The 11,512-nt window shown below is 32.0% G+C and overlaps 1 protein-coding gene and 1 pseudogene across 5 annotated transcripts in view; one reads left to right on the top strand and one right to left on the bottom strand.

Annotated features, from left to right (window-relative positions):
* The window catches only part of LOC108690988 (pumilio homolog 2), an 82,499-nt gene that overhangs the window by 20,038 nt on the left and 50,949 nt on the right, over positions 1-11,512 (top strand). For all 5 annotated transcript variants that reach the window (XM_018198571.1, XM_018198569.1, XM_018198570.1 and 2 more), the window contains exons 6-9: positions 3,592-3,703; positions 4,167-4,266; positions 4,359-4,489; positions 6,244-6,586. In XM_018198571.1, the coding sequence (XP_018054060.1) occupies positions 3,592-3,703; positions 4,167-4,266; positions 4,359-4,489; positions 6,244-6,586 (686 nt within the window). The remainder of the gene's footprint in view (positions 1-3,591; positions 3,704-4,166; positions 4,267-4,358; positions 4,490-6,243; positions 6,587-11,512) is intronic.
* Positions 10,997-11,512, bottom strand: part of LOC108690989 — a 984-nt pseudogene continuing 468 nt past the window's right edge.

The raw sequence follows: 11,512 nt of genomic DNA, 5'->3' as shown, positions 1-11,512 counted from the left end.
TAAAAAATATATTAAATATATTAAATATATAAAACTAAAGATGTGTAAACAGTGTGTGATTATTAATAGTATTATTGACTATATTGCATATTGCAATTGTTAAAATAATAAATATAAATATATAGTTACAATCATTTTTTTCTCTCAGTGTAAGATTCGCTTTGAAAATAAGATTTTTCTTACTTAATTTACAAAAATCAAATTGTGCTAATTGAATCATATCCTTTGGCGCGAATCGTTGGAAGCTTGGCTATTAGTTTAACAGTTGTTAACAAAGGAAAGTTGTCAAACTGGACCAGAAAAATCGCTTTCGGTGACGTATGCGTCGATCGATCATAGACCAATATCTCTGTTTGCAAAAGGCGATGTATCCGGGTAAGAAACATGAGATACGAAGCGATGCCGCGTATTTTACGTCGTATAAGCTTATTGATTGATACAGCAGTAAAAGAACAACATGTAGATACATATACGCAGCTTGCTCGCCGTCGCCATCGCCTTCCGTTGAGGGGTGAGTTAGAAGGGAGTGAAGGGGGATAGAACCAAGCTTTTTCACAGCGCACTCGATCGATTAAATGACAACACCGACTAAAATTGAAAATAATTTTTGAAAGCTCTTCCTATATCATTTTTACTTTAATTCTTTTGAAATAGGATTATTTTATTATTTTAATATTTTATATTTTTGATATATTTTTAAAAATATATCAAACTTAAACAAATTTGCCACTTAAAAGATAGAAATATTGGAAAAAATTTTGTGTCTAATTTGAATATGAAAAAAATATTTTACAGAGATTTTTATGAAATCTTAATATATTTAGATGCCTGTCATTTCCAAAGATAATTATTATTATCTCTAATATTTAATCAAATATTTGATAGCTTGGTACCATCGTTTCGTGATATTGTAATTGGTTTAGCTACCAGATAATTCGTTTGATCGATTAAACACGTGGTACGTTAATAAACGGAAATATACGTACATACCCATATACGTACATGTACTAACACATAAGCTTCTTGATTTGCTTATAAAATATATAGGAAAGTTTTTTGCAGGAAATTCTTTTTTATTGATATCTTGATCATTCTAATGTATATCAGATTGCTTGTAATGACTAACATGTAAATGGTTTATGTTACGTGTTAAATATTACCAGATGTTAATACATAATGAACGTTTATTGTGTGAATTGAGATTTGGTTTTTGAAATTGTAAATTCTCTTATGAGTAGAGCACAAAATATTGAAAATTTGAATTCAGTTGAGAAAAAGAGAAGAAAAATTGATTGCTTAATATAAAGTTTCTGTAAAAGTTTCTGTAAAAAATTAAAATATTTGAAAATATATATAATTCTGTGCATTTGTTTGTATATGTAATTCTATATTCAAATTTTATTATTTAATTACTATATATTTCTAAATTTTTTAAAAGTTCATAAAATATAAATAAAAGTCATAAAATATAAAAAAGCTTAAAGCATTCAGTGAATCTTTCGATTTTAATGAATTTGAATGAACTTTAAAGTTACGAAATATAGAAAAGATGTAAATATTTAGATTTTATGTATATTTAAAAAATTCTTTCGGAAAAAAACACGTCGAATGTATTATTATATGCACACCAGGCATCACATACATTTTGACACTTTTATTACATTTACAAGTAGATATTTTTAAATCGGATAGATTCATCTAGATATGTACATTTATCAATTTAACATTGCGCAATTACATTTTTTATTCTTTTATTGATGCCACAAATACAAATGTCTCTGAATGCACAAGTATCGCATATCTGTCTGATCTAATAAATTTGTCTGATCTAATAAATATTAAATTAATGCGTATTTAATTATATTAAGACTTATGCGATGTGCGCACCGGGTGTGCGCGGAACATCTGATTTTTTACAAGTGCGAGATATACATATGATATGGTGGCAAGGATGACTGTGGCTGCGGCTATGGCTGCAACTGTAACTGTGTCTGTGGCGGTGAATGTGTATTAGGATGTTAATGTGAATATGGATGTCATAATTGTAGCTGTAAATATGTATGTATACTCATATCGACGTGGATACAACAGTTGATGTGAATATGGATACGGATGTGGATGCGGATATGGATGTGTGGATGTGGTGGCGACGGTGATGGTGGTCGTCGTGTGTGCGTCACATCGCGATGGGTGCAACGCAGCTGTTGCCATGGTGACAGACGCCCGGCATCAGAGGCGGCAGTAGGGGCAACGTCCCAACGTCAGGATCGTACCTACTGATCCACCCCGTTAGCGAGCACCCCGACCGGCCACCAACCCTCTCAACCGATCGTCCACCTGGACTGCTGTTGTATTGGCGTCATATGGGGCCGCGCGCGTGAAAGGGCGGAAAAAAACTTTTCTATCTATACGAGAGCCCTCAACGGAATCTCGTTCGATAATGCTCATGGTCGCAGCTGCTTCTCGGTAGCAAATTGCTGTTTGAATAAATTCCGTCTGTTGTTCTCTCTGTTTTTCCTTTCTTTTCATATCGATAGAGTTCCTTCGTTGGAGAGACTCCTCGACAGATTCAGAGTTGAAATCTTATCTATACACATATGAGTATGAACGAGACTTAAATTTGCCAACGATTTAGATTTATATAAATATCTTTCGAAATTTAAGCTACATTTGGTTTGAACGCTTTTAGCGTTTTTAACACTTCCATCCTTGTTTTACGTCTAATAAATGATGAAGATGATTATAAGTTTAAAGAACATGAGCATTCAAATCAAACACAGTCCTAGAATCGTAATTGAATTATCAAGAGGCTTATTTTTTCAAAGTATCTTAAGACTCTTTGAATTTCTCACTCCGCGCTGCTTTATCGAAGCTAACAAAAAAAGATTTGTGACTTTATAATTCAATACAACCGCAAAGAACGATTTTCTGAATTTATGGATAATGAAGATTACTTCTGTTCTAAATAAATTGCGAAAACTTTCGTAATGTGTGATCTTTTTCGTTTTAAAAAATGAATCTTTTTATTCACGTTTTTCTTGGCGTCTGTTTTTATAAAACATAGAAATATAATGACGCATAAAACGCATAAAAGCGCGTGGAAATGTAAAATTCAAATAAAAATTGTTGCGAAATCGTGTATAAATTTTATGATAAGGCCATTTCTCGGTGGAAATATATATACCGTATGTTGGAGGGAGAACTTTGTTATATGTATATATTTGTATCTATTGATCCTCCTTTGTATTGACTCGCAGCTGTGTCGGAAACATCATATATACTCGGATTTTTTGTACATTGAACACTATTATTCATTATCATTTATATATTTAATTTGATTAATCATTAGAATTGGGTAGAGGTTTTTCGATGATTTTCAAGATTAAGATTTAAATATATGCTAAGCTCTTACGGAAAAACTCATCTAAGGACAAAAAATTGTTTCTCGATTTTTATATAAATCGAAGGAAAGTGAATCGCCACTGTTAGGACCCTAACTTGAATCGTACCAACTCTTCTTTTTTGAAGAGAGATGGCTCTGAATTACAAATAAGTTACATAAATATTGTCACGTACATTTGTCCTTCACAGATCATGCGGTGTCACAGCCAATTTCAATGGGTACAGGCAGACGTGTGGGAGTCGGAACGGGATATCACCATCAAGCATCAGAAGTCGGAACAGTGCTTAGTCCTAGAAGCAGGTTTGTGTGTTTTGTTCCCGAGTATTACACATCTTTGTTGATAGATTTTGAAGGCCAGATTAAACACGTGACATTTGCCCCGATGTCGAGGCATTGATAATTTCAACTTGTAAGAACGCAAAAATTTGTACGAATTAAATTTTAAAAATAATATATCTACATATAGACAATACAAATAAGTTTTATACCTTGTTTAATTCAGTTGATTTTATTCTAATACAATTTTAATAAAGAAATGTTAAATGACTAATTATTATAATTATATAAAAATGATTATATAAAATATAATTATATAAAAAATATTAATGAAACTTTTATTAAAAATTAATCGCTTATAGATTTGATAAAAAAAGTTTATAAACCGAGAAAAAGATTTGAAGTTTGTGTAATATTTTTAGCAGTTTATATTTGCTTGTATTATTCCGATAACAGTATCATTAACGATGTATTCTCTTTCTTGCAGCGAAACAGGTGGTTTGGGAGTTAAAATGGTTGAATATGTTCTTGGATCGAGTCCCACTACACCAAAAGATTTAGAGCCACGAATGGTTTCTCTAAGATTGGTGAGTACTACATAATAGCATAGAGTTTTTGTTATCCATTTATGTTTATGTGTACATTGATATAGTCATTTTGATTTTTTTTTTATACACAGAATACTGATGCAGACAAGAAAGAAAAAGAAAAAGGTTCAGCAAGTCCCTTTGATAGCACAAAGGATGATGCTGGACCACAGGGTAATGGATTAGCGTCTCAAAATGGTTTAGACGACGACAAAGGGTTTAAGTAAGTTCTATTTTACAGATCGAACTACTTAATATTAAATTTAATATTACGATATGTCTAATCAATCGCTTAATTTTTTTTCAAACAGACCAATATTCAAATTTTAATTTTGTTTTTTTCAATATTTTAAAAGCTTATAATTATCTTAATCTTAAAATTGAAATTTTGATGAAGTTTAACTTTTCTAGGAAAAATTATATGTAATTTAGAAAGAAGGTTAACAAATTAGAACAGAAATTACAGGAATTTATAATAGTACTAGATATAAGCAGTTGAATAATTTACAAGTGTATAGAGCGCAGCAAGAATATGATTTCTCATTATATTTTTTATTATATCCTATTGTAGAGATATATAACTTTTTAATGTATATTACATCTACTATAATTATCATGGTGAAATAGCGTAATAGTGAAATAATGATAACTGTCAAGGGTATATTCTATACGCGGTGATGATATCGTATATTCTCGTTTCCTTTCGCGATAGATCCTCACTCGAGTCTCAGTAATGTTGCGCCATCAGTAGCGTACAACAGAAAGCATATTCGACAACGACGTTACCGACATTGTTTATCTATTTTTTTGTGTCTATCCGTTATTCACTTGCGTTTCATATATAGTACTTCTGTTTTTATTAAATTCTCAGTAATTTAGAGTCTTTACAAAACATTTAAGAATTTTAAAGCAGTTCTAAATTTTACTTCTATATCGTAATAATAAAAAGGAAAAAAACATTATCTGAAGTTTCTGATGATGATTTTTTTATTTTTCTCGTAAAGATTTCAAATTTAAATAAAAAATAAAACTTGCATGCGTTTTATTTGGATTTTCTCGATATATTCGAAAGGAAAACGATAAGCAAAGGGAATTAATTTCTGTATTATTATATTCTGATTATTATATTTTATATTATTATATTCTGATTATTATATTTTATTATTATATTCTGATTATTATATTTATTTATTAATTTCTATATTATTATAATAATGACATTTAACTCCATCGTTGACGGATGTTGTTGATGTTCAAGTATTATACTTTCTTTTCTCACGAGATCAGTAACACGAGTCGTCTAACTGCTTCCTGTTACGTGCGTCTCATTATGCAAAGTACACCATTACACGACATGTAATCGATTGCGTATTCGTGGAATCTTGAATTAGCGGGTTTTTTTTTTTTTTTTTTTTTTTTTATTTTAATTATTCAGCGAATTAGAAGCTTTTTAACTCTTAACATACATAATGAAAATAAATCTTTCTAAATTTATCTTTAATGAAAAAATGATTCTTTTAAATAGAATCTTAAAATTAAATATTTATAAGAGAATGGTAAATTTTAGTAAGACTGGTAAATTTTAGTCTAAATTCAAATTTAGGTACAATCTGAAAAAAGCACATCTTAAAAAAATATTATTAAAAAATCAATCATTTGAAAATAAATTTCATGCTCGCTGAGCATATCGTGCGTGTTTGTTCTTTACAATGAGGTCCTTGACATTTACGGTTGCTATTTCCAATCGCTCTTAGCAAAAATTATGTAAATTTTTTTTATATAAAAAATAAAATTACAGTTTTTACATTTATACATTTCAGGTTTTATACATTTTAGATTTGTTTCAACTATTATTAAATATTTATTATCAAAGCTGATAGATAAAGCTATTACGTAATTATTTTTTATATATATTTTAATTTGTAAATTAGCTACATTTCTTACTTAATTTGATTAATTCTTTCATTTATATTGTAGCCGCACACCTGGAAGTCGTCAACCGTCACCGGGCGAAGAAGAATTTCAGAAGAACGCTGGTCCCGCATTGGTGAATAATAATGTTGTTCTGTTAAAACCTGGGATTGACGTTGTCGGCAATGAGGAACATTTCATGGCAGCATTTGCTCCAGCACCACCGCATCATCTGCAGCATCATCAGGCGCCACCGACTCATCATCTGCAACATCCGCATTCACACGCAGCAGCGCAACTCTTCGGAGCGCAAGCTCCGCCGCCGCCACAAGGTCCACCGCCCTCGCAACAACAGCAACAACAACAAGGTCCTCCGCAACCACAAGAAACCGCACCCTTTGATGTCGGGGTAAGTTGTACTTCTCGTTTTTTTAGATACTATCAAAGAGAGATTTGTGTGTCCATCGTGCTAAATATAACAAATCAATATCATTTGGAACTGCAAGGAAATTTGTATTATAAATTTTGCAAACGCAGATTTTGAATTTCTTAGTTTTGTACCAATTATTGAACAAATTGCGAATTTTTGACGTTATGTTCGGTATTAGAATGTTTCTATTTTGCTAATTTAATGTTAGGAAAATATAAATTATATAAATATAAATTATAAAAATTCAAAATATACAAATTTTTAAGAGTACTCTAAAATTTTTAGAATTTCATTCTTAAAGATCGAAAATTGAGCCACTTTTTTTTAGACTCTTTTTTTCAAAACTAATTCAATTTTCATTCTTTAGAGTGAGATTCTATTCCAGAGAATTTAGAGAGTAATGTGCGATGAAGTTAATATATTTAATAAAAATCTAAAGAAATCTAAATTGGAGAACACATTATATAAAAGATTCTAAGGCCTGATCAAATTATTTTAATGAAATTTTATTTAGTTCTATTTTAGTAAATGAAAAGTCGAGATTGAATAAATGGATCAGTTGCCAACATAAATTGTTATATAATTTAGTACAAAAAAAAATTATTCAATTTATCTTCATGTTTTATTTTGCAAATAAAATTTACCATGCAAATAAAATTTACCATGCAAATAAAATTTACCATGCAAAATTTACCATTAAGTTTGAAATATCACTGTTGTTATATAATGTGTTTGGATGTGTAGATGAGCAACGCCGAATAGTTTATATCTTTATTACTCTCTCAATACACGTGATGGCCTGTATCGCCATTAACTAATTTCCTCTCTCTCTCTCTCTCCCTCTCTCTCTCTCTCTCTCTCTGCCGTCTGTGTTGTTGCCGCGGGAATATCATAATTCTATTTTTTATCTTTACACAACTATAAACGATGAAACACTAAACTAATGATGTAATATGTTTCAATGAACGTTGCGGGATATACCGATTGTGATTAAAATTCCTTTATATAGTTTAGCTCTGCGTAACTTATATTTATTTAAGAATCAAACCTATACTTACACTTGCGATCGTTAACATTCTTCGTTTCAAGCTCTCTTATTAATAAGAATCATATGTTGTTTATTAAAAATAGAAGTCTATAAATGTTTCTTTATTATAATATGCTTATTGGTATTCGAAAAGAGAAGGTTTCGCAATCGCTGCGCAATTATACCAACAATAATTATAAGTACATGTAAGATAGGATCAAAAATATCTTTTCAAGTATTTATACGACGATTAAATGAACTTTTCTGTGAATGTTAATAACATTAGTTTACAAAGAATTCTTGTCAGACTTCTTATAAAACGGTTATGATGCCGCGTTGCAGTTCCGTAATGCGATTATTACGGAGAGATTAATCTCGATTATGTAATAAATGTTCCCCCACTCTTGAGCATACTCTCGATTTGTACCGCTTAGCTTTGTCGTCGCACTTTTTCCGCAAGATTTTTCTTCCGAGAAAATTTTGTTAGTTTTGCGCGATTCCTCCAAAGTTACTGAAGATTTCAAATGTAATCATGCAAAAGACATTGCGGAACTTTCTATAAAGCATCTAGTTTTTGTCAGGTATTTTTATCAATTTTTTTCATTTCTCAGAATGAAAAAATGATTTGCAACCAAAGTAATCTTGTTGCAGTTTGAATTATTAGTATTTTTCTTCTTTTTTACATAAAACTAAATTTTGCCATGAACGTTTATCATGAAAGTTACACACTTATAAAATTAGGAAAATTTATTCTAGAAACGGCAGCAAATTTTTTTGATAAGAAAAACTTTTTTAGTCTTTATTTTCTTTTTTATGCATTTATAAAAAAATCGCACAATATAATTGTTCCTTAAAATCATTACTGTATTTGTATATTCAATATACAACGTATTCTAATGACATTCACTTTAACATTGTTCTTTTGTAACAAATAATTGAAATGACTGATTCTATCTTTGAATAAGTTTGAATGCAAAATATTGTAGAATTCAAATAGTGAATTACTTTGTAGTCTCTAGTCGCACTCGAATGAGACGTGATTAAAGCATTACTATTTTCGAGTATAGCCAAGCCAGAGAAAATAGCTACGTCGTTTTGCGCACGTGCGTCATGTGACGTTCCTGTTCATTCGTTCGTTCTCGATGACAGAACCAACTAGTTTGGCTTCGACTTGCGCGTTTCATCCGATCGTTTCCTCGTCTTTTACATGTAATCAGGCTATTCTCAAAAGACTATGTCTCTCGCATTTATTCTCATTTATTTAGTTTGAAACACGCATTTCTAAATGAAAATGCTCTGTTCTACCTCGTTATCTTATTTTAGCATATGTCCTTGTTTGTACTTTAATGACGTAAAAAACGAGATAGACTTCTTATGACATTTAACTAAGATTCAGCCACTACGCTTTTTGCCCATCTTTTCGATCGACAAGCGAACACAATGATATCTTTACGACCTTGATATCGAATATTCTCGAGGGCATACTTTTTCTATTCTACCTTCACAATAGCGAACTTCGTGTCGATAATGGGTGACGATCTGCACGGGTTTTAAAGAGAGAAATGCTGAGTGGCGGTTGTGGACGAACTTATAAATCATTGAGTGACAGCTTCTTGACGTGTCTACTTTGAGTGGCTATCAGAAAATTCAGAAAATAGAACAGCAAGTATATATTGGTACCAACCGAGCGTTTCTGCATCTCGTCAAGTGCTCGTACTCAGACATGTCGCGGAGGATGTGCGGATTCGCGCATTCCTGTTACGATATTAATTATTATATATCGTTAGTAATATTTTGATTGTTTATAAATTGCATTAAATCTCCGAAAGCGATTATCTTTTTAAAAATTGACAAAATCTTATTGGCTTTTCTCTCGATAATATGCTATAAACTCGGAGTTCCTTTTCATAAAGCATCCCAGAGACTTTCGTATTGACTGAGAATTGAAATGGTAGAATCGTTGCGAATGAAGACCGAGATGGGGGAGGCAGTAGTTATAACGCGCTTTCCCGCCTACGGAAATGATACCACTGGCGACCATTGTTCTCAGGAAAAAGCCGCGACAGTTTCCGTGCGAAGAACTGGACTCGTATGCGCAACGAGTCGACTGTCTGCAATAGTACTCTCTGCATGTATTACGTTGAGAATATTTGTTAGTTTCTCTCTTAACTATTAAGATATGTTGTATATGGAATACAATTCTTAAGAGATTATCTTATCTGTTGATCTGACATATACTTCCGTAATTATGTTTTGAAAATATTCTCACTTAAGATGAACTTTGTTAAACATAGAGCAAATTGCTCGTGTTGTCGATCTTCCCGGTTTTTCTTTCTCTTCACTCGACGTCTTACGCCTCGATGAGAACGCAAAATGCGGCGTAAAGTTGCCGGCGACCGTGAGCCGAGACTAGATGTCTGGAAAAAGATAGACGCGACACAGCACTCAGTATTAATTTTACTCGACGAGCGAGTTCTACTTCCGTGGATACACGCATTGCTTAGAGTAAAGCAAGCCCATTTTTCTAGTCAGAGACACGACGTTAAATCTTCTCAGCTCAATCACTAAGAATTTTTCGAAAAAAAAAAAAATTGAATTTTTAACATGTGTTTTAATTCAAGTCAGCTCAATAAAAAATAATATTTTATTTTCCTGTAATTAAAAAACATTGAATTGCAATAATCATTATCTTTGGAGTAATGCAGTAATATTTTTTTTATATAAAAAATAAAAAAGAGAACATTCTTAAAAATGTTTTGTGAATTCTTCCTCGTGATGATACTCTCTCAGAAGAATCGCCGTTATAATTCGAGATAGAGACGTTGAGTCCACTATAGATTTATTATTATTGAGAGAAAAGTGTTTGATGTTTATGATTACTATGATTGCATGATAAAATAATTATGATTAAGAAATCCACTTTTGTTATTATTATTGTAATATTAATAAAAATAAAATTAATATTATTACTAAAATTAATATTATTACTGCAATAATATTATTAACAATTTCGTAGTCGTTTCCAGGAACAACTATATATTCTTTTTGGTACATAGAATTATAAATGTAATTATTATTGTTAACGTTACAACAATAATCATAAAAATGGAACTCTTAATTATAATGGTTTTACCATGCAATTATAATAACAAGTTCCAAAAACATTTTTCTCTCAGTGTACTCATTAGAAATTGAAGATTACGAATTGGAGATGAGAATTTAATCAATCGGAATGAGATGGACTAAAATTATTTTAATGGTCAAATTTTAATCTCCTCGATTTCCAATGGATATTGTGACACGAGCTTAAAGAGATTTGTTTACGAGCTTTAATCGTCAAACCGCGTACTTCATATCTTGAATTACCTCATTCGGTAAAAAAAGGTCGACCTTCGAGTCTCCCTTCGCCGAAGCGCGTCGAGATTTTCGCGACATGCGTCCTGTGTACGACGTACATATAAAAATAGGATGCTTGTTCGCGCTCGTACTGGGATGAAGATTACGCCGCGCGTACACGCGCGTTTCGACGAGCACGCTCGTGCCTTTCTTTCTGATATTGGCGCGTACGACGTGAAGAAGAGCCACGCGTGTCGGCGCACGAAAAGTGCGTACATGCGTGAGACGGTGCCTCGCTCACTTTCCGATCGTGTTATTACGTGAGCGCTTGTGCTCTCCGATGCATGAAGCGTTTCCCAGACCTTCTCTTCCAGCCCCTTCTCCACTCTCGTTCCAACTCCCTCCGATCTTTCCTTCTTCTCCCTTTTCCGTCTCCACGTTGCGTTTTTCCTCTTCCTCTCTAGAAGAGAACGAGGAAGAGAGAGGAAAGAAGAGACCGTGAAGGTGTGGTGTAAACGCATACATGGACAAAACGAGAGAGA

Source organism: Atta colombica, unplaced genomic scaffold (genome assembly GCF_001594045.1).
Source record: "Atta colombica isolate Treedump-2 unplaced genomic scaffold, Acol1.0 scaffold38, whole genome shotgun sequence".
Lineage (NCBI taxonomy): Eukaryota > Metazoa > Arthropoda > Insecta > Hymenoptera > Formicidae > Atta > Atta colombica.
This window is presented reverse-complemented; position numbering and strand designations above follow the sequence as displayed.